The 27268-nt window shown below is 38.0% G+C and overlaps 2 protein-coding genes across 2 annotated transcripts; one reads left to right on the top strand and one right to left on the bottom strand.

Moving 5' to 3' along the window:
* Window positions 1-813: 813 nt before the first annotated feature.
* LOC146472328 (hyccin-like) lies at window positions 814-15907 on the bottom strand. The gene is made up of 11 exons (XM_085119681.1): window positions 15600-15907; window positions 14520-14624; window positions 13567-13701; window positions 12262-12306; window positions 12064-12138; window positions 11238-11371; window positions 9874-9969; window positions 8881-9039; window positions 7491-7578; window positions 6747-6858; window positions 814-2286 (listed from the first exon to the last, which is right to left on the bottom strand). The coding sequence occupies exons 1-11, from the start codon at window positions 15630-15632 to the stop codon at window positions 1913-1915; spliced, it is 1356 nt and encodes a 451-aa protein (XP_084975807.1). The 5' UTR covers window positions 15633-15907; the 3' UTR covers window positions 814-1912.
* A 55-nt stretch (window positions 15908-15962) lies between these two features.
* On the top strand, window positions 15963-25397 carry LOC146472329 (large ribosomal subunit protein uL10m-like). The gene is made up of 2 exons (XM_085119683.1): window positions 15963-16136; window positions 24295-25397. Exons 1-2 carry the CDS (start codon window positions 15993-15995, stop codon window positions 24805-24807), a joined length of 657 nt encoding a protein of 218 aa, XP_084975809.1. The 5' UTR covers window positions 15963-15992; the 3' UTR covers window positions 24808-25397.
* The last annotated feature ends 1871 nt before the right edge of the window (window positions 25398-27268 follow it).

Here is a 27268-nt window from a genome sequence, read left to right on the forward strand (position 1 = left end):
ACCCAGCGGACTTTATGACGCGCGGGATTCGACGTAATATACAGCTGTTTCGACAAAGGTTGTCCAATAAAGCGTAAAAGCGTACGCGACAATGCCGAAAGGTAGTCTGGGAAATACCCAATAAATTTAAATGAAAGCTCAGAATCCATATTGCCCGAAAGCATGCTCGTCAAGTCTTCGCTGTACGGTCAAGGCATTATGGATTCTGGGCTTTTATTGAAATTTATTGGGTATTTCCCCGACTACCTTTCCGCATTGTCGCGTACGCTTTTACGCTTTTTTTGGACAACCTTTGTCGAAACAGCTGTATCAAACACGAGGAAGAGAGTTTCCTCCGATTTCCAAACACCGAGAAGTAAGTTGGAAAAACGAGGCGCAGCCGAGATTTTTTAACCAACTTCGAGGTGTTTGGAAATAGGATGAAACCCTCTTTCGAGTGTTTGATATAGCTTCTCAAACTATTGATATTTCTTGGAGAAATTCGAAGCAAAAGTTCACAAAATTTTATGATAACTAAGATCACATTTCTAAACCTCCTTCACGGTAGTGATTTGCTTTGTTTTGGCTTGATGAATTATTAATGAGTTTGAGAAAGGATATGAGGCAGGCGCTCGAACTACGATTGGACCAATCAGCTGGTACGTGGGGTTTGAGAGGATTTCCCCTACTAGTACCGACCAGTACAAAGCGATCTCTTGCTAGGACCCAGTCTCCCGTCACTCGAACAAATTTTTCCCGCCCATGCAACGCGCGCGTTTTACTTCCCGCGCGCTGTGCTATCCACGAAAGATACTCTGCAAAACGGCTCTCAACTTTACTTTCAAACTTTCTGTTTTATTCCAAAGTATTTTACTTAAATACACCCTCGAATGTTATAAATTGTACACGCACGTTATAATCCATGCTTTTTATGGTAACTATACTCCCCTCTTTTGTTAAACCTTCCCTCAACTTCTTCATTGAACTTCTTAATTTTCGCCCTGGTTTCCTTATCTTATCTTACATCTTATGTTGTGTGGCATTACGGTGTTATCTCCCAGTCAATTAAAAATGCATGACGCACAAAATTTTGCCAAGGCACCCTGTGTTCGTATAACAGACAAGTTTAACATTTCAGTAGCTTTTTCAGCCATGATCATTTGCCAACCGTCTAGAAGTTGTTTTCTGCAAAACCGAAGAGGTTCCACTACAACCTCGTTACCAGGAGAGACCCTGGGAACGAGGTTGGTTCCACGACAAATTCGACCCACCACTGGAGCAGCGCAACTTACCGTTAAAACCTATAAAGTTGTGCGGCAAATATGCCCTTCTAGAAATCACGCAAAGTATAATCTGCAAACGAGAAATACTGGATCATCACAAGCCCTGAAATTATGACTCACCAGTGCTAGAAGCATTCACGGTCAGCTAGGCGATACCATGAACTCACGTTTACAACCGTTAACCCACGCTTTCCATTCGGCCAAACGTTCCGGTTTGCAAGTTTCCAAACGTCTTGCTGCTGAAGTGAACAGCATTTTCCGGTTAACAGCAACTGAACAGACTTTAAAACAAACCCGTTCCATTTACGAGTTTTCTGCGCAAACCGAAATAACACGACCAACTTACGTCGGAGAAACTTGACCCAAGTAGGAATGGCCGAATGGAACGAAATATCCGTTTCTTTTTTTTCCTTTTCTTTCTTTCTTCCTTTTTTGTTTTTTTTTTTGTTTCTTTTTTTTTTTTTGGGGGGGGGGGGGGGGTCCTTCCCCCTTTTACCACATTATCCCAAATCAGTTAGCATGGAACCAACGCCATATATTACATCAAAATCATAAATTTACTAATCACCAATAGATTGCCGTCGGATTTAGCCAACGTAAATACCGACTTCTGACGAACGAAGCCGGCCGGGGTGAATCGTAGAAACTCTTTAAAATTTGTGATCAAGGACTTCATCTGCACTGTAACTTGTCGCCAGCAACTCCACACCATCGATTTTATCCGAGGCAACATCGCTTTCCGACGCAATAGACCGAGGTAACACGGACAAACCGCTTGCGCTCGTACCAGGAATTGGTGCAAGTTCCAGGTGCTCCTTCGTGTTCGGAAAGTTCGAACGCTTGAAGTATCCGAGGCTCTGAACCTTCCTGTGTGACTTGGACGCTTCTTTAGCGGAATGATCTGACAAGGAACTCAATTTTTTTGATTCAACTTCGATTTCTATATCTTCATTGTCAACCGCAGGGTGCTCTATGTAAGTTGGACGAGATGTCTTCAACCCACTTGTTGTCAAAGCCAGAATACCTATAACAGAGAAAACATGAAATGAAAGAGTTCAACTACAGCGATGGCTCCATTTCGCGCCCCTCTTAAAACCGGTTGGTTTGCTTTCTCCTGATATTTTCAAAAGAAGCAAACCCCGTGAAATATATGAATTCAGGAGCCCATTAGCCGGAGCGTACAACTCCTATATATTCGTGTAACGGCGTTTTTACAGACGTATTTATTTTTAGATTGAAGTTCCCACAAATTCAGTTTCCCGCAGGAGCCTTACTAACCAGTCTCAAACTTTGCATAATTCTCATGTGAACCGGAATTTAAATTTTCCTATCTAAAAATAGACCGATCTATCGATTTAAAAGTTCTTACAACATAGCCAGTCTTATATTAATGTCTTATTAATGCTGACAGTTTCGATGACTGTCAGCCATCTTTATCAAAACTTGAAAAGCATGAAAAGTGTCAGAAGCCTTAAATAGGCTTTTGAAGGTGTTGATTATTGCGATAAATGTGCAAAGTCACTCTGTAGACGCCCGCTCCCCCCTGGTTTGGGGGTGGAGATCACTTATGTCCATATGGGAGAAAGCTGATAGGCTCCCCCGTCCCTGTTCTACAGAGTGACTTTGCGCATTTATCGCAATAATCAACACCTTCAAAAGCCTATTTAAGGCTTCTGACACTTTTCATACTTTTCAAGTTTTGATAAAGATGGCTGACAGTCATCGAAACTGTCAGCATTAATAAGACATTAATATAAGACTGGCTATGTTGTAAGAACTTTTAAATCGACTGTTCACTTATCTAGCCTGATGAATTTCTTCAAGTAGACCGATCTATGAAAACGCCGTAGTAAAGGCTTAGTATGGGAGCTGTACGCGCCGAGTAATGAGCTTCTGTTTCAGACCAATGTTTTAGCTGCGCCGCAAAACGCAAGAAACTCCATATTTGCATATTCATGACATAACTTTGGATATATTTCCACCAAGTTTGCACTTGGCCTAGCTAAAACCCTGCGCCCGGTTGTTCGAAAGCCGATTAACGCTAACCAACGATTAAAAGTTAACCGAGGTTTTCATCTCGCTCGTTAAGAATGTTATTAAAGGATAATTTTAAGCTAATTGTAAAGAAAAGTTTAAGGCAAAACTGAGGGACAAAAATCTTTTGGAAGAATTCGTATGGGTTAGTAAATAAACTCGAATCGAAGTTCACGTTAACCCAGGATTAGCTTAATCGGGCTTTGAACAACTGGGCCCTGTACTTTATGACATAATATATTTCTGAAATAAGACTGATGTGGCAAAATAATGTTTTGGATCAAATTGGAAATCTGAGAACCTGCTGGGAAGCGTACAGCCAGTGCAATCTCTTTTCCAGGCTCAACACGCTTAAAGGGTGAAGGGGCATCTTCTCTATCAGCTCGACGCGTGACGTCACATTCCGCTGTAACTAGAATCGAGTTGCAAGCCGTGAAGTTAAACTTCACTTTTCCACAATAAAACGGAAATATTTCAGTAGATATTTGTAGAGATTACCCGAATTTTTTATGGTGTTATTTCTTGGTATTATGAATTGTAACGTGCTTTTTTTCTTGTATGAGTTTTATTGCTTAGGAAACTCAGGTAGTACCGAAAAAGTAGAGAGTTTCTATTATCCCAGAAACACAGTAACTGCTGCTTCATTAGACAAATATGCCCTGTACCATGAAATTTCTACGGGAATTTTGTGCTGTATATTAAAGATATTTTGTTTTTTGCGAGTACACCTTTTTTGTTAGCTGGGAACAAAGTTTTGCAATTTCCGATTTTAAACAGCAAAATATTATAGGAGAGAAAACATAATCCTGTCAACTGTTATTGCTTATCGAGTTGTGGTTATCGCCCATTTTCGCTTTTAAACTGAATTTCACGCGCGCCGCCATTTTGGATTTTATGACGTCATATGGTTGTCGCTATTGTCAATCCAAAATGGCGGCGCGCGGGGAAATTAAAAACAAAAATGAGTGATATAATATAATTCTGTTTTGTCTAACAATTATGTGATTTCCACGTGTTACAAAGGCATTTAAAATGACACGGTATTCTTAACAAGTTAACGTCGATTTGTACCAAGAGAGGAGTTTTCCCTCAAAAGTGTCGTTCAGTATCGCTTGACTGAAAGGAGGACAATTTTGCGGCAGATTTTGTTTCGCGGAATTTCTTTGAATTCGATCTTTCATTTTCCTTTTTTGGGTTGAAGGTACAATCACAAGAACTCACACAAATTGGCACCCCAAAAATTTTTATATCGCTTTACGTGTTTAAAAAGAATACAGTAAAATTGTCGTTTGCCAGATTCTATCAAACGACTTTCGACCTTACGAACTCAATTAGTTAAGGTAACGCGCAACCCAGCTGTTTACCAAGACTTCCTTCAAAAAAGCACGTAAACGCGATTTTTTTCTGAAGACAGTGGAAACGTGATTACGAACCCATTTAACATGGCAATTATTTCATGCAAATTCTCTTTTATACGCAAGTCATTTCGCCCACTCACCGAGCCCTGAAAACTTGCCTGCCTGAAGAAACCGAACATACTAATTTCCTTACGCGTGCTTTACGTTACAATTTGCATTGACTTTATCCTGTGGGCGAGTTTTTTGTTGGCAAATTAACAGAACACGTTTATATGAGCGTGAATAATAGATTTCTTGGTCTTGTTGTCCATGACGCATAGAACCACACCACACCCATCCTTTCCTCATCGCTTTCCCAGACAATGTTACCAGTAAAAGCGATTGAAATGATTCACAATGCAAACAATGTTTTGTGGAGAAAGGGAACTTTTAGACAGGATGAAAAGCAACAAGGCATGCACATTCAGTTTAGCAAGTGCTGATGTACCCGATACATGAAAGATGTGTTTGTGTAATACGTTTTTTCAATTTAAGCACAAAAACAACACAAAAAACTTGATCTTAACTTTTAACACTTGCACTTTTAAACTGAGTTTATTTTCTTGTATTTACCACAGATTGGATACACTTAATGTTAACAACATTTGATAAATAGTTTAATTGTATATTAGAATTAAGTTACAATCAACAAGTTACAAAGTTTTTATCACTTAAAAGAGATACATGTAGATAAATTATTTCAACAAGACTAAAATACATGAATTCAAACAAGTTTTACTTATGTTAGCATACGGAAAAAACATTACAGACAATTTTAAGCGTTTATCACGGTAACAAGAAGAGAAAATTCATATACTGTGTGAGGACCAATTTAACAAAAAAAAAATTTCTGAATTTTAAAAAACGAAATATAAATTGCACTAAAAAGTTTCTTATAACGCAATAAGTACACTGTCAGTAGAACACTTTGAAATCTATTATGGTATAATTATATGGAGTATTCAACTATTTTTTATAATGGTTTAATAATTTTTTGTATACTAGTTATCACGTCTTATGTTTTAGCTTTTAAAATGATATTATTTTTTGTTTTCACCTAACTTGATTATCGAGTCTTACGTTTTAGCTTTTAAAATTGTTATATTTTCGTTTCCACTTTATTGTATTTTCTACTGTCGAGTTTCTGTTCTTGTATTTTCTTTACTTAATACCAATCGTTAGAAATATTTAATGCATAGGCGGTAGTTCTTGGTTCATAATTATTATTCACCTTCAGGGTGTTGTGTTTTTTCTCACTAACTCCCTGTAGAGCAGTTTTCAATTGACTATATCGAAACGATTCGCTTTTACTTTGTTTTTACTTTACTACGATGTGGGAGGGGGGGGGGGGGCACGGGGGATTGGGTTTTACTTTGGCAAAGCTTACACCACTATCTTATCCAATGAGAAGAAAAACCAAACCCAATCGTGACTTGCTCGCACGCGTCTTCCCGCGTTTTCCCGCGCTTGGCGCGGGTAACAGGTATTTACTTCGACTTCTGATTGGTTCACTGCGCTGTTTACGTCTCCCTTGATTGGTCAGAGTAATAACATTACTTTGGTTTTAGTTTTATGCCACTCAACTAAAAACCACTCTATAAAGAGTACGAAAATCTTAATTTGATGCAATGGCGATTAGATTAATATTAATACTCCATTTAGAGTTAAACACAGAAGTTAAATTACCCCTATAAGGATTAATGTTTTGAACTCCAATTTTGGAAATTAAATTAACGCTTTCAACATAACTGTGCTTTAAGTTAGATATGTTTCTTATATATAAATTGGACTGAAAAAATTTAGAGTACTTCTGCTTCCAAGACCCGCACAGAGCTCTTCAACGTCAAATTAAATTAAAATCATAGCCATGTGCTCAGATAATTTTTGTCAGATTTCTCATCAAAAGTATCAACAGTATCTGTAAAAATATCACCGGCATCATCGCCCTCGTCGTCCTCAATAGCCTCCTGACAGGACGCATAAGATTCCCCGTCAGAGTAATACATACTTGGAGCTTCCAAAATGGTGCCACTTACTGATGGCACAGTCTTACCATTAATTGGCTGGGTATCCTGTGCATCTGTCAGGTACATCTCCAGCCCCAGGGGACCATCACTGGGGAGACCTTCTGTTTGTTTCAGTGAATGCTTTATGGCACTGGTCAACTAAGAAGTAATGATCACATGAACATTGTGCAGTTCCAGAAAATATCCATACTCCCCCCCCCCCCCCCCCGTGAAGGTTTTTTGTTTTGCACCCTCCCTCCCGCCATCTCAGGAGATTCCCGTTTAGCTTAATACGTTGCTTCTAAAATTTTGACTTTTAAGACCCCCTCCCCCCCTAGGAATTTCTAATGACCTTCCTTGGGGTGGGTATGGATTTTTTCTGGAACTGCACATTACAATATAAGGAGAAAAGGTTTACTACCAAAATACACGTTTACAAAAATCATTAACTCTTGACTTGAGAGTAGAATTCATTTCCTGTACTATAATTCCAGAACGACGATGGATCAAATGTGACTCCAACTATTCTCAATGCTGTTTCTAAGTAAAAAGGGACGACATTCTTCCATGATCTTCAGACTTGAAGAATCAGCCATCGTTGTAATCTACTTGTAAGCATTGTATTTTACTGTGCACGTTTTTGCATATGATGAGTATTTACTGGAGATGTTGCATACAGTAGGATGGTGTTAAGCAACAGTTGCACCATCTAAATTGGCATTTCGGGGTCCCTTTTAAATTGTTTTAAAGTTATCCTTAATTATTAACTTCTACACATATGTAAGAGTTACCATGTGAGCTGGGGCCAGCAAACTGTGACCTGCTCGCCAGTGTAGATCATCCAGTGCCTTGGTGGCAATGATCCTTTGTCCATTGTACCTAGTAAGTATATAAATAATAATGATAATAATAACAATAATAATAATAATAATAATAATAATAATAATAATAATAATTAATAATTAAAAATTTACAATCAACATGACTCTAAGCGTACTGTACAAGTATGGTTGCATGCAATAAAATTCAATAACATAATTGGAAATCAATTTTTGCACACTATTTATATCGTGAAATGGATAACAACTCATGACATTCTCAGTTTACATTGCATTATCCAGCCTACTATCCAGCCTATTATCCAGTTGTAAAAATACAACGCGATATTCTTCTTCTCTCCTCTTCTGCTCTATTTCCTACTTCATTTCTCACTATAATAAATAATAATAATAATAATAATAATAATAATAATAATATGAAGATGGTAACATTTGAGGGGCTGGGTGGATTTCAAATGGTGTTAATTATGATTTGGCCTTTTCATCGTCAAAAACTCAAAATTATTTCTCTGACCTAAGGAAACGAATGACATTTGCAATTGGCCACCACTGGACACCATTAATCAGTAGTGACACTGCAAAAGCATCCCCTGTTATCCCAGACCAAACATTCTCAAAATTAGCTCTAATTTGGTAAACAAACTAGTCATCATATGATTAGAGGTTTACTGAAAAACTTCAGCAGAAAAATTAAAACTAATCCTATGCAACGTTTTCTCTACCATCGATATTTTCCTTAAAACTAAACCTGAATTTCAGAGGCAAATTTAAGACCTTCTGAACAGATCTTTATTCACCTAAATGAACTGTTGGGTGCCCCTGATTGGTTTATAAAAAATTGCCAATGTTTTTTTTCCTTATGAAAAAGATTGCATACTTAGTTTAGAAGTTCAGGAGAAATTTAAAACACTTGCTTATAATGGCTTGAGTTTCCACGAAGGATTCCACAATGATTTCTTGTTCTCTTCAACTTCTATTCAAGCTTCTGTACAGTCATGTATAACATTAAAGTAACAACACCTTAATACCCCCTGCCCCTTTCCAAAAAAAAAAAAGGCCACAAAATTGTTTCAACACTTGCTCATAAATTCCAAAAGTAGGGACCCGCTCTTATATCAAAACTAAAGCCTGAAATTGTTTTCTGAAATCTGTTTTCTGTTCCTCAACTATGATTCAATAGAAAATTATGTATTTTTTCGGTGAATGACAAAGGCATACTCAGAAAAAAGAAATCCGAGTGTTCCTATCAGGAGTCGAACCTTCCGAATACTAGTTCGGATGCTCTACCACTGAGCTAAGGAGACTCGTGGGAGCTAAGGGCATTAAAGAAGCTCATTCTTACATTAGGAAGTAGAGTCCATGTGTTATCTCTTGAATTAACTCTGTGCTGAGAGTGATTCTTGGGTGATTGACCAGCTTTGTAAGCTCTTCAGTTGAAAATTCTGACTCAGATTCCTCTTTACTCCATTGACAAAGTTTGTAAAAACCGCATTTTGCCAACCTGGGTTGAAAATAGAAATAATAGATTTATTTCGATTCCATCTCACAGGGTAAATAATAGACAATCTCAGTGTTACATGTTGCGGCTGCCTATTCTCAGCTAGCAGAAAACAAAGAAAGCACTGATCAAATAAATTGATATGCAGTTTTTATGTACTGGTGGATCGAACCAACGCAAATTTCTTTGATTCAACTTTAATAATTCAATCAATTTTCATAAATTCAGCCATCATGTGTGAGGACAAAGCAAAGAAAAATAATGTAAACAAAAGAACACTTGACAGATCATATCAGCACTTTTGTCTTTGGCTTTTATGTGCAAAGTTAAACACTTTAATATTTTTTATTTTTTCCCTTTTAAAAATATAAATACCCTGTTTTAATAATTAGCCTGTGTTTGTGGTTCCTGGATTTAATTTCACAGTAAGGGCAATTGACCTTAACCCAAGACAATTTATGATATCAGGTTGGTCTTGACTGGAAACCCTAACTCTGGCTAACAACACCTGCAAAGTATGCTATTATTAATAACAAAAAAAACTACCTTTATGTAAGGAAAGGTTGTTGACATGTTGTCATTTTCTAATGAAGAAGTTTTGAGCTACAATATATTTAGCCTGCAAAGCTGGCAGTTTTGTTGTGGGTTTGATGGCGCGTGGCAGAGCCACGCCCACCAAACCCCCAACAAAACTGTCAGCTCTGCAGGCTACAATATATCTCTTACTAATTTATACATGGGAATCCCCTAAAGAAATCCTTCCACAAGTGTTTGAAAAAGGTACATAATTTTTTTTATTACCGTTATATGCAGCAAAATAAAAAGAAGATTCCATACCTCAATGCCATGATACAGAAGCTGCGGTGAGAGGCGTCACTCAGGAACACAATGTTGGCATTATACAGGTATATAATGGCACTTAGTACTGAGAGCCTGGGAAAAGATGGCAGTGACTAAATTTCAGTATCATGGTGTTAAAGTACATTCTCAAACTCATTAATAATTTATGAAGAAAAAACAAAGGAAATCACTACCGTGAAGGAGGTTTGGAAATGTGATCTTAATTATCATAAAATTTTGTGAGTGTTTGCTTCGAATTTCTCCAAGAATTATCAATAGTTTGAGAAGCTATATCAAACACTCGAAAGAGTGTTTCCTCCTATTTCCAAACACCTCAAAGTTGGTTTAAAAAAAACTCGGCTGCACCTCGTTTTTCCAACCTACTTCTCGGTGTTTGGAAATCGGAGGAAACACTCTTCCTCATGTTTGATCTATTACATCAAAGTCGAATCTTTATTTGCCCTATGTTTACAAAGATAGAATCTAATATAATTATTCCTTATGGAGCAGCAGGAGCTCTTGACAAACCCTTACAAGTGGGCTTAATGCTGAACTGTACATTCAGAAAGGAAGGGCTAGAGGTTAACTCACTTCAACTAAAAGTACACCTTAAGGTGCATGTATACATTATGTATAATTTATGTACTAGAGAACTGCATACTATACCAATTGACACCTGAGTATACAATATGTGCAATTATAACCCTGGCTTTAAAATCCAATATTAACACGCAACCTCCCAGTCAAAAGTTTCTGATATTTCTTAAAATGCAGCACCAAGTTGGAAAGCACTGTTTAAACTTAATTTGATGTTCACCATCTTCATCATTCATAATTATTATTTTAAGTCATAAAACTTTTTAGTTGCTGGTTCTCACCCTGCTCCGAGGGTTTTTCTCTGGGTACTCCAAATCAACCTGGAAACAGTGGACATAGAGCCACTCAGAGCCACTCTATGGATGTGCCACTGAAATTCCCATTTTTATTTTATTTCAATTTTAAATTTGTTTATTTGATATATTATTTTAATTTGTAATTTTTACCCTGTTTAAATATCAAAAATTATTATTATGATAATGATGATTAGTATAATATTATAGTTATTGTCGTGTTCGATGTAGAAAGAATGCAATCTATATCAGATTGGGGTTGAGATAATTTGTATGGGACAAAGTTGATTGAATGAATGGATCTTGGGATACATATCTGGCATCCTGCACAGATTTTGCAGGGGCGGATGACATCACCACTACACTTGGCAAAGGACAGAGAGCCTAGGATTGAATGAATGTACTCCCTAATCTTCCATTATTATTAGTTGTAAAATTCATTGTTATCATCATCATCATCACCATTCTCACCTGTGTATAGCAGTGATTTTATTAAGCTGTCTTCCTGGACCTGGTGAAGTTGTGAATGTCTCATTCTGTTCATGTCGACTCAGAGCCGTCTCAGTTAACACTGATGAAGTTGCCAGTCCCTGGTAAGGCTGTGACTGTATGGATAAAACAGATAACCTCTTTTAACATTTAAATTAGCTTGCTGCTATATTAATAGATCAACATTAAGTGATTTTTAAAATTACAAATTAACAATTATTTTACTAGTAACTAATTAAATGCACTTAGCACTAAACCTGTCTTGTCCTTAATAAGACAATCAATGATTAAATCTACAAATGTTCAATATCTGTCTATGCTGGCATATATTTGAACTGTAACATGTAACAGTACTTAATAATTCAATAGACCTTTAACCTATATCAGAAAAAAATAACTCATTCAAATTATTTTTTTCAATTAAAGGGACAGTGCTTGACAAACTGAACATCAATGCAACATACTGCTCAAGAGTTGTCCTTTGAATGGTCATACTTTAGGATTTTATGCATAGGCGCAAAAGTTAGAACCACCTTGTGTAACATGAAAATACGGTCACATTTGAGGATTTCATCCACATACATGTACTTAAACGTAGTTAGAATGCCAATGTACAGTATAAATTATAAACAGTACTACAAGATTCAAGAAATTTCAAATACATGTGTCATCATTATCATTATCTCATTATATATTTTTATTATCATTTAATTATTATGTTTGTGAAAAGATCACAATACTTTTTAGTTTGTAAAGGATGTTTCGATGTGAAATATGTTTGAGCATACCCATGTGACAGACTAGCTACCTCATGGTAAATTGATGCTCTTGAGAGTGATGGAAGTCTAAATTTCTTGATTTTCTGTTCTTCACTTTCTACTTCCTGCCATTAGAAAAAGAAAGAGTACCTGTTAGTACACTTGTCTCACAATAAAGACCAGATGGAGACCAAAAAGTCAAACTAATACACAGTAGCAATCACTTGATATGTATAATGACTACTTACAGCATTATAGATTGCAAGTAAAAGAGCCTCAAGATTGCCATAAGCCTTTGGAAAAGTAAGGGGAAAAAAATCAGCATAATTATAGTGTAACATGCATGGCATGTACATAAAAGGGGAATGGTGAAGGATGGTGGCTCCTAATACAGATCAGGACCATATTTTTGCACCGTTTACGACTGTGCAGAAAAAGCAGATCTTACCAAAGGCCAATGGAATACAAACAGGGATAATGATGGAATGGAATGATTATCCCAAAAGCATTTATTTTTTAAATTAAAAATACATGTATATAACAATGTAAAGCATTTTTTCCAAAATTTATTTATTTATTTATTTGAAGATTTATTTATTATTATCTCGGAAAAATGCATGGTTACCCCAGTTTGCTTTTTGGATTGCAATAGCCCTTGCTAATACCTTCTATTCCCTGGACACAACCAAAAACTTCGCAAAAATACCTTTGATTTGAGTTAGGCATCTTCCTTACAGGTTCTTGGACCATTCTGAGATGCACAGAACATAATTATGTGCGTAGCAAAAGCAGCTGCCATTCTTTAAGTGGTCCATACAACCAAAGTTTGACCACAGTATAAAACAACTAGAAACTCATAAGTACTTCCCTCTGCTTGGGGTGTTTCAGTTCATTGGAGTGATAACCCCAGCAGCATGTACTCCCAGTACGCATTTATACACTGGGGTGGAGAGAGAATGAAGAGTAAAACTTCTTGTCTAAGTTACTTGTCTATAGTCTACCTCGCCTCTTCTCTCCCCCCCCCCCCCCCACACCCCCCCTTCTGTCAGGATAGGGGGCGGGGGACTCCCACATAAAAAAGACAGGGGTAATTGTCATAAGTTTATGGTAAGTGGAGGTTGCAATAGGTACTGCTTGGGGAGCTAAAATCTAAAATGATTACCACTACTGTATAATAAAATCAAATACAGTTTTGGCAGTACCTATTTGTCACTCAACTGATTTAGAACCTCTTAGAGAAACACAGTAGGAAAATACAGTATTTTTGGATTTTTGCCATGGCACACCAGACCCTCCCACTCAGTGCAGAGCTGTCGTAATGGACATACCCTATATAGCACCTGTTGTGGCTGAATAACCTTGAAAGAACCTTCATGTTACAGGTTATCTCGATGGTTGTCTACTGGTTCATTTTACTCACAAAGTGATAAGATTACAAGTTTTGGGTGAGAATAGCTCAGTGCTATACGTGGTTAAAAACTTAATCTTTTCAGTGTGCACACAAAATGATCATTTCTCTTCAGAATACATGTATCGACTCTTGGCAACCAAACCTGCTCATCTCGTCTTGTTGTAGCAGACAAATACGTCCATATCAAAACTGGAACAAACTGAAGAACAAACAGCTGGCCGCCTTTTCCACCATGATGAAACAGCTCGAATAGGTTGTTGTACACTGGGCTGCTCAACTGTCAATCAAAACAAATAAAAGCTGCACATGTCAGCCACAGACCATCCACATTTTTTACTTGCAAGTAATACTTGTTTATTTATTTAATATCTAATTATATACTCATATACTATGAGTCATAAGGGCCTATATTCATTTGACTATGTGACTGTGTGATGCAGTTCTAGTGAAAGACCCACATTCACCCTTGCTCACCATGGAGTCTCCAGTAGCTCAGTGGTTAGAGCATCCAACTAGATCATGGAGGGTCATGGGTTCAAATCTCATCTGGAGCTTGGATTTTTTCCGAGTTTCCCATGATGCAAAAACTTACTGTTTGGGGACTTAACTGAACCAGACTGCTTGTGGGTAAAAATTACAACCCTGCAATTCACAATCAACTCACTCATAACTAGCAAGTGACAGATGCCCCCATTATGGAAACAAGGCCAGACCACAAACACTGGGGGTCTGTTTACTGTACTGTCACTACCTATTCAAGGGAGCTTTTGTATTTCAAGTTATGGGGTATTAATTCTTTTAAGTCCTAACAGTGATCAACATCAAATTTCTCCTTTTAATATCAATGCTTATTCAACACCTGAGGTCATGAGAACTAAGGATATGATTACCCAAAGTAGATTTTCCTGATATTTTGATAACTTCTCATCAGTACATTTATAAGAAAAGTATGGGGACAAGATAGGAGAATTTGTTCTTTGATATCAGGGGTTAAAGGGTTAGATGTCCAAGGAGTTCTGCCAGGTTACCTTTGATTTGACTACAATTCTCAGACCTACAGTAGGTAAATGCAGTACTAAGGAATCCCTTCCTGACCTGGTCTGCATAGTGATCGGGTAAGTTCTGAATTATCCCATTCACAAGGTTTTTATCATTCTTCAACTTCTGTATGTTTGATGGTGACTCAGATTTACAATACGACTGAAAAAAGAACAAAAAATATACACACATTACAATGAGTGGGTTTGCAAAAACATTTCAAGAGAAGTTTGAGAGATGGCAGTCCAGGAGCAATATAACAACAGTTATATGTTGGCCCCAGATTGTACCATACCAGTATGAATTCAAGACTGGTAAAAAGGGCCAACATTTCCACACAGCCCAGGGTACATTCCGTGTGCTGCACCTGTATCCGACGCCAAAGATACTTTCAGAGTTTCGAACTTCCACACCAAGTGGCTGCCAAAGTGCATACTCCAGGAAAATGTTATGCCGACCACCAGTAGACTCTAAAAATCCTGGATAGTTTTTGACAAAAACAATTCACCAGTTAGCTGCAGGTGGCAGTGACCAGCTCGAAAGCCTAAGCTCCTTTGGTCACTGCGCACATTTTACTTTTCATATTTATGTAATTTAATGTTGTCTTTATGTTACTTTTGTGATGTATTGTAATTTCCTTTTGTAGTAAACTCTTGAAATAGTGCATAATAAAAAAATCTGCAATCTGAAATCTAAATCTGAATGGTGGAAGGTTTCAAAAACCTACTAGGTAATTATTTGTTATGCCGTTATGCCTATGAGGTAATCTGAAACCAGGCATTGACTACCTCTCACGCCGCTTTCTGCCAAAGACCACAATCGTGTGCCAGTACGCTGAGCAATTTGGAAACAGCCTAGCACACAGCCCCATACATAATTATGCATATGTTTTCTGACTCAAACTTTGTTCATGCACTCTGTCTATGCCTATAAAGGACAGTATGAGAGTGGTGGATGTATAATTTACGTATGGTGCTGCCCGGAATCTTTCCCTCGTAGAAATACTAAATTGGACGTGCTTCCTAAAGCTACATGTACAAACTTGATCAAGCTTAGCTTGGCTATTTTTCTCTTAGATTTTCCATGAAATCAACCCGTTTCGGTACTTGTATCTCAGTTATTTAGGTTGTTTCTCACCTCTAAAACCTCTTTCACCGCTCCAAGATCCATAGGAAATACTTTTAAGGGTTCCTTGAAACACTTTCGTTATCACACTTTGTCCCAAAGCAGACCTCTTGTCTTAAGATCCAGATGATGTAACTACCTATTTGCCTTTTGTAGACAGTTTAGTTTCCATTCCACGAAATTGAACACGTTATGAAAAAGAATAGTATTTTCCTCATCGAGAAATATTGAACTTTCTACAAAGCGTGACGTCTTCGAAAAGAAAAGTGACAGATAACCCCGAAAAACATCTGAATCCTTCTGTTGACAAAGTCAGCCATCTTGGAGATTTGAATGAGAAGGACTGGTGCCCGGGCCGATATTTCTTTTCCAGTCTCTCGCGTTCGCTGTTGGAAGGCTTTCAAAATGGCGCTAGCTAATGTTGCGGCCAAAGCGAATGTCTTTGTTTTACCCTTTTCAGCTTCCATTGGAAGATTTGAATTCACTCGAAGCATTTCCAAGATGGCTAGTAGCTGTAAAGCCGGGAGAAACAGGAGGAGACAAGTGAAGGTTGGTTGAAAAACCCGTAAGCATGCGCTGATTGTTTTGTAAAAGTGTTGTGGACTTGTACGAGGTTCACCACAGAGCACTCAACTCAACAGAAATCTGAGGATTTTAATTCTTGTACTCAACTTTTCTTTAAATGTTCTACAATAGTCAGACTGGAGGAAAATGCAATAAATAGCGCGAAGGTCCGTTACTGGTTTTGTAATCTTACTTACAATTCTGTTAATCCTTTCCGTAGTTTATGAACTTTTTGAATTTTTCACTTGGTTTTGCAGACCGCGTGTTTTTGTAAACCGCGTGGGGGTGTCATCTTTTAAATATCTTATTCTGTTTCTAGAGATTAATTTACTGCCTGGCTTACACTATCGGGTGTGAAATACTACCCCCTCCCCCCCTCCCCCATGCAGAAACCTATTTTAAAACAATTAGATTATGAGCTCGAGATTTCTATCACTTGATAGCTGATGAGGGCGCAGACCAAAAAAGCAAGATTATCTATATCCTCATCACAGACACTTCAAAAATGTGAGGAAGCGGCCGCCATTTTGTTGAAAACCGCTACTCACTTTCTATCGTAGATTAGTATAAATCTCATAGTGTTCTATCACGAATGCTGTTCTCTGATTGGCTACGGTACTTGCTATCTATTCTGTGATAGATAGTGAGTAACAGTTTTCATCAACTGAAATGACTGCAGAAGATTTTTCCTCTCGGTCAGTAAATTGGCTCCTGACGTAACATCCAAAGCAATTTCTCTTTGCTATTGGTTGTCCAATGCTACCGGAGATAAGATGGATATCGACAAAGGCATCAGTAAGATCTGCCCCGATCAACAAGTCCACAGTTCCACCAGATAAATACAGTTTATCTGATATAATTGCTTCTTAATGATGGTAGCGAGTTACAATCTTTCTAGACACTGTTTTAGCTGGATTGCACGGTTTATTTACTGCATAAACTTGCATAGACTTCTGAATGTGTTCTTCAGAAGTTGACACTACTGTTATGTTAACAAGCTCTGATTCTTCAGACTTCTTCTGACCTCCAGCCAAATTCATTGCCAGATGTTCTTGAGGTCCGCTTAAACTGAGTTTCCTTGTTACATTTTTCGAAAACTCGAGTTAGAACCACTATCTAACATAGCAAGGACTTCGAGGTGATTTCCATCCTTGTCCTTTATTTTGACTTTCTGTACTGGACAAAGCCCGGGGAAGTTCATCCTATGCTTGTTTAAAAGGGACAAAATATCAAGATCTATTTGTTTACATCAAGTTTCATTATATCAATGTTAAGATTAGTATGTATATATTAAGATTTGCATATGTCTGCAACAAGAGTTAAATACACATATCAAGATTCGCACGCGAGTACGTCAAGTCTAATAAACATTCATCAAGTTTTGCATATTCATATCAAGGTTTGCATACCTACACCCCAACATTCCCATGTACACAGAAAGGGACCAATTTTTTAAACTGAAAATTGCAGACAAATGACATGCGTCAAGATTCTTCATATAAATTATGTACAATGTATATCAAGATTCGCAAACACATTGAGATTTAATATGATAGGCTTGTATGAAGTACCAAGTGATATAAGTTAACACCACAGGATGTTAACGCCGCATGAATTTTTGATTGTGTCGATACACGTGCGCCGAAGTAATGACATCACATCATGCAGAGCATACAATTCTTTCGACAATGACCAACTTCCTATCCCGGGGGGGGGGGGGGGGAGGTACTCCCTTATATGGGCTATATAGTTATGTCTGCCCCATTAGGGTATGGTTTTTCAGCCGTTTTGGTCATAAATAGGGTATTGAGTTTTAAAGATCCTCAAAGGACTCTAAATGAATAATTGAGAATATAATATAAGTCCAATTTACAGAGACAAAGCTAAGAAGCAATACTTACGAGGTAATGCATGTCAGCATAAAAAAAAATGCCATAAATTTAAACTTTCCATTGCCAGAGCCATTTATAACCTTATTCATGAAATTCTGTTGAAACATTTTTGTGCATGGTCACCTGGCCCTTGAGAAGAAACGAGGCTGTAGTTGAATCTGTCAAATACAAACATCAATGCTTTTTTTATGAAAATCATGTTGCCTTATTTTAACTAATTTCCATATACACATGAAAAGCACTGAGGTTTGTATCAAAACAAAGTCAACTCCTCACTTCTACTCAAAAATCATGGCACTTAAGGACAACTATGCAATGGACTATTAATGTAGCATATTTAGCTTGTTTAAGCTTATTAAGGCTATCAGAAGTAAAAAGATTTAAAAAAAGTCATTTGTTTGTTTGAATTTTGTTTATCATTCAGTAGTTTACTCTTTTAAAGGTAATCTTAACTATATTGAAATAAACTAGGCTATTACTTACAGTATGAGTAAAATTGTTTTCCAGCCTTCTACTGAAAAAAAATTAACTTTTCTTGCAATTCAAATACACACAGTTAAGTGTCTTTAAAAACATTACTAGTAAGAAGTTCAAAACATAAATTAACACTAAATTAAACTTTAACTTATCACAATATCAAACTGATGAAAACTGACTTCAATCGCAACATAATTCCTTATAATTTTAATCCTATCATCCAGAAATTTCACAACAATAGGCATGTGTCCTGAATGATATAATTAAAGTTTAAAGATTGCAATTCCAACCTCCTTTTTGAACGTCATGTAAGACTAAAATGAAACATGTGGGCAAAATTCTCTGTGTAGAATTTTAACCGAATCCCTCATCACACGGTATCTTTTTTTTAATTTTTTTTTTTTATAACAAGTGGATGTTTTTCACTAATTAAAGTGATTTACACTCTTGGGCAGGGTTGTTTGAAAGCTGATTAACGCTAATCCCCAATTAAAAATTAACCGAGGTTTTCATCTCGCTTATTCTAAATGCTTTCAAGAGCTTATTTTAAGCTTATGGTAAAGAAAAGCCTAAGTCAAAACTAAAGGATAAAAATCTTTTGGAAGAATCTTCATTGATTAGAAATTAAACTTGAATCAAAGTTTATGTTAACCCAGGATTAGCTTAAAGGGGAAGTATCAAAGAGATTTTGACCTCTTTTGTTAAAAATGGTGAAATAAGACCTTATGATCACAAAATAATTCTAGTAGAACAACAAAGGAGAGAAATCAACTCAATTCTTGACAGGAACAACTCGTACTCTGTTCTAGCGTATTTTGGAAACAAAAATACGAAAACTTGAAAAACATTAGCCTAATATTTTTCAAGTTTCAATCCATTTCGACCTACTCTGTCTCTGGCCAGAGGCACTACACTGTAATTGACAGTTTTATTGCACTGGGGTGATAATTGATAACAAAACTGGACAATTATTTTTTGTTTTTGTTGTCAGACAAACATTTTTGGGTTTTGAAATGACATCAAATTTTCGTGATACTTCCCCTTTAACCGAGCTTTGAACAACTGGGCCCTGAATTATAGTGCGACAGTACTTTTAACCACTCCCAACACGACAAAATTAAATAACTTTCTTGAGAGGCTGCAGATGACAGTCTTCATTCAAACATTTGAATGCGATGTTAAAACAGTCTGACACAACAATTCTGCCATTACTTAAAACAGCTGCACTCGTTGGACTATCAAATTTTCCTGAGTTACTGCCTCCTGTTCCAAACTTGCCAACAAACTTGCCATTCAATTCAAAAACTTGTATTCTTTTATTTTCCCAATCACACACCATCAGGTGTTTGGATTTAGTCACTGCTAAACAACGGGGAGAATTAAACTCACCATCCCATCCCCCCTGCTGTCCAAATTTATATTGGTATTTACCCTCGGTACTGAACACTTTAATACAGTGAACATCTTTGTCTGACACTATGAGATATTCATCACACTGAACACAGTGAACAGGAAAACTAAAAGAGCCAGGCCCACCTATCTTCCTTACAAACTTGCCATTGTTTGAAAAGATCTTAATCAGTTTGTTACCTGAATCAGCAACAATAATATTACCATTGGCATCCAATGATAAACCCCAAGGATCAGAGAGCTGATTATCCAGGCTTCCTTGCCCACCAAACATACCCATGTACCTACCCTCCCCACTAAAAATCTGGATTCTATGGTTACCACTGTCTGCTACGAAAATATTTCCGTTATTATCGAAGCATATTCCAAAAGGGAGTTTAAATTCTCCTAGATTAGAACCTTTGCGACCGAAGGATGTTAAGTTATTCCCACCACTATCAAAGATTTGCACCCTGTGGTTCCCTAAATCAGTTACTGCTATCTCATCCATGTCACTCACTGCCACCCCCCAAGGACAGTGAAACATTCCTACAGACGAACCTGTCTTCCCAAAAGATAAAACAGCTTTGAACTGCAATGGTTTTACTGTCATAGCCTGGGAGAAGGCTCCCTGCTCCGGTGAAAAATAGCGACAGGCACTCGGGAAGGAGAGTGTCCAACGCTTTTTTTCCCCGACTGGAAAGATTTCCGGAGCTGCGGTAACACTGTCTTCCCTCTGTGGTTTTTGTTGTCAAAGTAAATTGCGTTTCACGACCAGCAAATGTTTCATTCAGTCCTTTTCCTTCAGCTATTGATTGGCTTGCTTTCGTTTGATGCAGTATCTCCAAGATACCAATTTCTTCGATGTTGACAGTGTCTAACAGCTTTTGATTTTGCACGAAAACAAAAACTGGAAGACTTCCAGGGTCATGGACAACTGGCTCGCCTTGAACATGAATTCCCTCAAAGATTGTTTCTGGTGAGGTATTTAGTCCCACAACCTCAATGTTGTTACTCCGCCATAACAGTTTCTCAGCTTTTCCCAGAGATGATTCAATCAGCTTTATTTCATTCTCAATCTTGCTTTTTTGTGTTGCTAGACTTTCAAACAACTTCTTTGTCTGTCTTTCTACCTCTGCAAAAATATGTTGTTTCCTTGCTTCAATGATCGCGAATAAGTCATCTGCAAATTCCTGAGCATTTCTTTTCAGGTCTTCTCCTTGTTGTATTAGTTTGGCGTAATCTTCATCGAGTTGCTTAACTGTGTTCTTCTTTGCTAGTAAGTTCTGTCTCTGTGTTTCCACAATATTCTTCATTTCAGTCTTTCGTCTTTCAGCTTCGTCTTCTATGTGCTTTAAAGCGTGACCAGAATGTTTCAGAGTTACACACGTTTGGCAGACGGCCAGTTTACAATTTTCGCAGAAGAACCTCACTTCTTCTTTCTCGTGTCGTGGTTCTGAACAAAACGCGGGCCGCTTGAGTATATCCTTGTAGTCCTTGTCTTGGAATTCTTTCACCGCCAGAACGCGGTGGTCTTTGAACGTACGTATCACGTTATGTCCAATTAGGCACAGTTCGCAATAGAACATGCAACACTGGAAACAGTAGGAAGTTTCAGAGCTTTTCTTGTCACAGTTTCCACAAGTTACTTGAGTGTTGTTGCATTCTTTAATGGCCAGCACATCAATCATGCCGTTCAGGTAAAAGCTGGTCGGAAGATCCTTGAGATCGCCGCTTGCAGGAAGTTTGCAAAGGGTTTGGCATTTGGGACATTTGACTGCGTTTCCACCGCCGCTTGTCTCATACCAATGATTTAAACACTCTAAACAGAAACTGTGCAGACAGGATAGTTGTTTGGGATCCGTAAATATGCCCGAACACACTGGACAAGACACTTCTTCGCGAAGATTATAAAACAGTGTTCTGATATCCATGTTGTCTTCGACGATCAAGCGAGGAAGCGTGGACTCCACGTTGGAGTTCTTCTCAGCCTTTGCTCATCCGACTTGACATCTACGCGGAGTGCAGTATTTCGAATGTTAACCTAGATTTTCCCTCAGCAGTAGCAAGTACAGAAAAACGCGGAACGTTTAAAATAAATCTGAATAAGTACAATCAGCTTTTTCGGATCGGTTTGTCTTTTCTTTGACCTTCTTTCTGAGACGAGAAGATTCCTACACACCTGCGAATCCACAACGTTGCCAAAAGCCAAGGTTGACTAGAAAATTTTTATTCTGTTTTGGACGGAGGGTGTAAACTGCAGGTTGCGGGTTGCAGGTTGCAGGTTAAAAATATAAATATGAAACTCGCATAAATACACTCGCCTAATAAAGTTTTTACTCCGGTTTATTTGAATGAATCTATTAGCTAAATACGTCATTTGAAAGCTAATATACTGAGAAGTAATTGAAATGCTTGGAAGACTCGATGAGATAAATGTCGAAAATATTGTCATGTTTCATTGTTTATTTAGGCGCAGCATCCTGGTTTTGCTATTTCAGCGTTGAAAAAAAATTAGGCTAAATATCAGGTCAAATCATACGCGGATTGGTCTTTAAAACCCCCGGAGATGCCACCGACAGACTGTTACAAAATCCAAAGGTTGATTGACTCTCACGCTAAAATTACATCGATTGATATTTTATTTACCTTTCCTTTCCTGAAAAGGAATGCCGTCTCGATTTATATTCTCACTTTCAGGATTAAAAGGAAAACGTGGATTGCGTAGTGTGGAAAATACAGTGTATAGAATATGGGGAGTACGGACCCGACGTAGTCAATCGAACGTTCGGTAATCGAACCCAATCGTTCCCAATCCCTCGATTGGGTTCGGTAATCGAACTTAATCGAACTCACCAAAAAAATTTGCCAATCGAACGCAATCGAACGTTCGGTAATCGAACAGTTCAACAATCGAACATAATCGAACACCTCAACAATCAGAAACACGAACCAGTTTCGGCTTCTATTTCAAACGCGAGTGCAACAGGCAAGATATCGGACAGGGCAGAGGTGAAACTTACTGTTCTGGAAGCGGTGGTAAAGGGCTACCACGAGTGCTCTTTCGCCGTCCGTGTCGGGGATAAATTTGTTGTCAAGCAGAAAAGACGAGATCGGGGTCCGGCAAAAAAAGACAGTTTACATGTTGTACTGAGCCGTTCATGTTATATTTATATTGTGAATGAATCAATTTCGAATCAGCTAAACAATAAAGATTTTAGTTCATTGAAATGTGGTAATATCTCTCACACTTGCTCCTCTAGTTAAAACTCAGTTAAAGAGTGAATTCCTTCCAATTCGACTTAGAGTTAATGCCAATTTTGTATACCATTTTGTTTTTCTACCGAACCCAATCGCTCGATTGAGTTCGATTGGGTTCGGTAATCGAACTTAATCGAACTCACAAAAAGTTCCAGTTCGATTATGTTCGATTGCCGAACCAATCGAACTCCAATCGAACGATTGGGTTCGATTGGGCTCGGTTGGTTTTTGGTTCGGTTTCGTTCGATTGACTACGCCGGGTATGGAGAATGCATTAACTTTGACAGATTTATCAATTTCAAAGCATTTTAACGCATTTAGACGACTTAAAAAATGCTTAGAAATGTTTTACTCTTGATAACGTGAACAAAAACGTTAGTAGTCTGGATAGTCTACACATCCTATTAAAGGGTTAAATTTCCCTGAGAGTTGCTAAACCTTGTTTGTAACTCTCAACTATAACTGCAACGTAACGGTGGGAGAAACCTTAAACAACGAGAACGGAGAGGAAAACGCTAGTTTTGATGTTCGTCACTTTACCACACGACACAAACACTTGTCTAAGAAACGCTTCCGGTTTTCGATCGTGACCGGGATGTTAACGATCTAATGAAATCTAGTCATTTTGTAGCACTGCTAACTAACTCTAAATTGCTGTGGTAATGTTGTTGATGTCCATACCAGTATAACTGAACGTAAAAACATTAAAGGATAATAAGAAGGGATCAAGCTACTGGAGCATTAGTATATAACCCAGACCATATGAACACTACCACCCAAGTTTGTATGTATGTGTTGGGTGCAAAAGCTGAAAGTCTGACAGCCTCCTTTAAAAGTGCCCTGAACAGTAAAATTGGGATCCGACCTTATTACGTGTATATTCAACATCTCATCGTACCGATGTTGACGATGTTGGATGAAGTGGCAAAGAGCGAGACGAAATCCTTCATCTCAGAGGGTGTGGGGTGGGGGGGGGGGGGGGGTGATCACACTTTCATTAAGTTTATTGGCAGATACAGCTGCAGCCCAGCTGTACATAGACCAGTGCCATTTCATTGCCCTTCTGGACCTGGTTACTGGTACACTTGTATCTCAAAATAATATTGTCAAATTTTTCTTTGCAGCCAAGTGCTAGAAAGCTCATGATAGCTGAGCAAGTCAGACAGGTGTTCGAATCAAATGACATGGTGGTTGTTTGCCAGTTTAGTGACATGAACACTGAAGACTGGGAAGACTTGCGCTTCACTCTAAGAAAAGATGACATCACCGTCAAAATGTTCCCCAACAGAGTAACATGCAAAGCGTTAGAAGAAACCAAATACAAGGAAGTAATTCCATTATTTTTGGCACCTACATTTGTCACTTATTCGAAGGAAGCTAAAGTGAAGCCCCTCCTGTCAGCGATAAAGAAACAGCCGAAAGTAGAATTGTTAGGTGGAAAAATTGACACTCAGCTTCTGTCCAGAAGGTCTGTTGTGGATTATTCTAAGCTTCCATCCCTGACAGAGCTCCAAGGGCAGTTACTACAAATACTATCAGAGCCATCCAGACGACTTACAACTCTTCTTGGACAGAATCAGATGAACTTATCTGGAAATTTGTCACAGTATGTTAGCCAGCAAGAAGACAAAAGCTGATGTTGTACAGACGAGCGTAACAGGAATTTTTTTTGCATACAGTATGTTGCCCAACAAGAGAAAAAAGTACTGATGTTGTACAAGGTTCTTGCACCTCTTTATTTTTACAGAGCCAAACCAGTGAACCAATCTTGGAAATTATTTACATATGTTGGCCAAGATAAAATAATGAGAGCTGGTGTTTTACCCTCCTTATACATTCCAATATTTAGGCTGTTATCGAGAAGCTGAATTATTGTGTGCACAAGAGGCATGTCTTCCATAGAATTTTTAACCCTTTAATGCCTAATATCACAGAACAAATTCTCCTATCTTGTCCCTTTTCTTACAAACATATGGTGGAGAAGTTATCAAAATATCAAGAAAATTCACCTCAGGAATTGAATAAGCATTGATACAACAAGGAGAAATTTGATGCTGATCACAGTATGGAGGTGAATTTTCTGATTGTTTTCAAAAAGTGGTGTTTATAGGACACCAGGACACACTTCTGGCAAAAATCTTGGTTACTTGTAGAGCATGATTGTATTTGTTGAAGAAAACATGTTTTCATATTTTGGAATAAATGTGGTGTATCTTAAGCTAAATAAGTGAGAGTGATGTATAAGTCAGTCAGTGACATGCGGTGTATACCCAGAAAAAGAAAACCCAAGTTCTCCCAACAGGAGTTGAACCTAAGACCTTCCAATTTATGCTAGTTCGGATGTTATACCACTGAGCTACAGGAGACTCCTAGGAGCCAGGCCAATAAACTAGGTCCATATTTGTTAAGCCTGAATTCCAGTGAGCAACACTTCTTCCAGTGAGTCCAAGACCCAGGGAGAGTCAGTCAGGGGTTAGGGGAAACGGCGCAACAAAAGTTTTCATCACACAATTTCCCCTGCCCCCAACTGAAAGCCCGTGGATTGCACTTTCAGCCTAAGTAGCCCATACAGCAAGAGCTTAACCTGGCTTTTATGGCATAAAGCTTCTACAATCCATTGCAGGGTTACCCCCAGCAGTACATTAAATGCTACAACAACACTTTATTTACCCCTTTTTTTTCACAAGTTTTGTATTTTCTACTGCCTTCTCCCTTCTTTGTAAGGGAGTTCGGGAATGAGTGTGAATAAAAGCTGCCAGAGCGTGGAAACAAGTGCAAAGTGGGGCCTTATGGAAGTGGAGGCTTATGTGAAGGAAAAAATAAGAGAGGAACCAGCTAAATCATGTCTCGAAAAACTGCAAATTCACTCAAAAAACGGAAACAGCAAAAATTCAAAATATGGCCTTTAGTCTTCATCTTTTCTCCCCTTCCTGTCTTTCCCCACGTACCCAAGTTTCAAGCAAACGACTGGGGATGAAGCAGGTGTTTCCTCAGAGAGGAGTAAAGTCTGTTTTCTTTGGAAATGGCACGACAATGCAGAGATCATCCTGGTCTTGTTCCAAAGAAAAATCTGATTGAAAGTCCACATCATTGCACCCCCACAAACTCTAAAAAAGTGTGGACAGCATTCAAATAATTATTGCTTAAGAACTTGGGTTCACCATATCAGCCTGCATGTCAGGTGCTAGAAAGGGATTGAGGGAAATCAGGTGTGCACACAAAGCAAAGAAGAGGGAAAAGGATGCTTTCCCTCCCCTCCATGCTCCCTTGCTTTGTACACACGCCCAATTCCCTCTACTCTCTCCCTTTCTAGCAAGTGCCACATGGGCTAAGGTAAAAGAGGATGCTTATTGGAAAGGCCTCAGCGAAGTCAATATGGTATTACACCCAACCTGACCATTTGCCATAGCAGGGAGGGTATCCGATCATTTCACCTACGGGTCGTTTCGCCTACGGTGTTCGCCTACGACTAGAGTCGATTAGCCTACGTCTTATATGTGAGTTCGCCTACGATTTATATGGTCAAGCTTTAAATCTGAATTATTAAAAGTCCTTGTTCCTTGTAGCGTAAAAAGAAAGCATAACAACAAAAGTTGATACATCCTATCCTTGATGTCTAGAAAAACAATGCACAAAAACATTTAAGTTGGAATGTTTTTAAAAACTTTATTATGGCGGAACCCGGTCATCTACGAATAGAATGTGTGAATGATATTTTGCTTAAAACGATTTAAAAAATGTGATTGTAAAACTGAGCATTAAGATGTGTATTAAAATGAAATTAACAACCGTTTACGGTCTTTTCGTTGGCGAAACGACCGTAATTCGCAAGGAGGGTGGCATCGAGGGATGCTGAAACTGCAATACAACCAGCCATGTACTCCACTTCCGTGTTTTAGAAATCAAAGCCAAGAAACATGGGACTTAATTCTATTTCATCATATTTTTACATAACAAATATTTTTAAACTCATCTTTGCACACATCCTTGTGATAAACCAATCCTCAAATTTACAAAGCTCTTGAATGATTGTCACTCACTAAGCACCAGAAATATTTCACACAATACAGCACTTTTGATAAAAAATAATCAGCGAAA

This window comes from Pavona decussata, unplaced genomic scaffold, assembly GCF_977016875.1.
Source record: "Pavona decussata unplaced genomic scaffold, jaPavDecu1.1 SCAFFOLD_100, whole genome shotgun sequence".
NCBI classification, from domain to species: domain Eukaryota; kingdom Metazoa; phylum Cnidaria; class Anthozoa; order Scleractinia; family Agariciidae; genus Pavona; species Pavona decussata.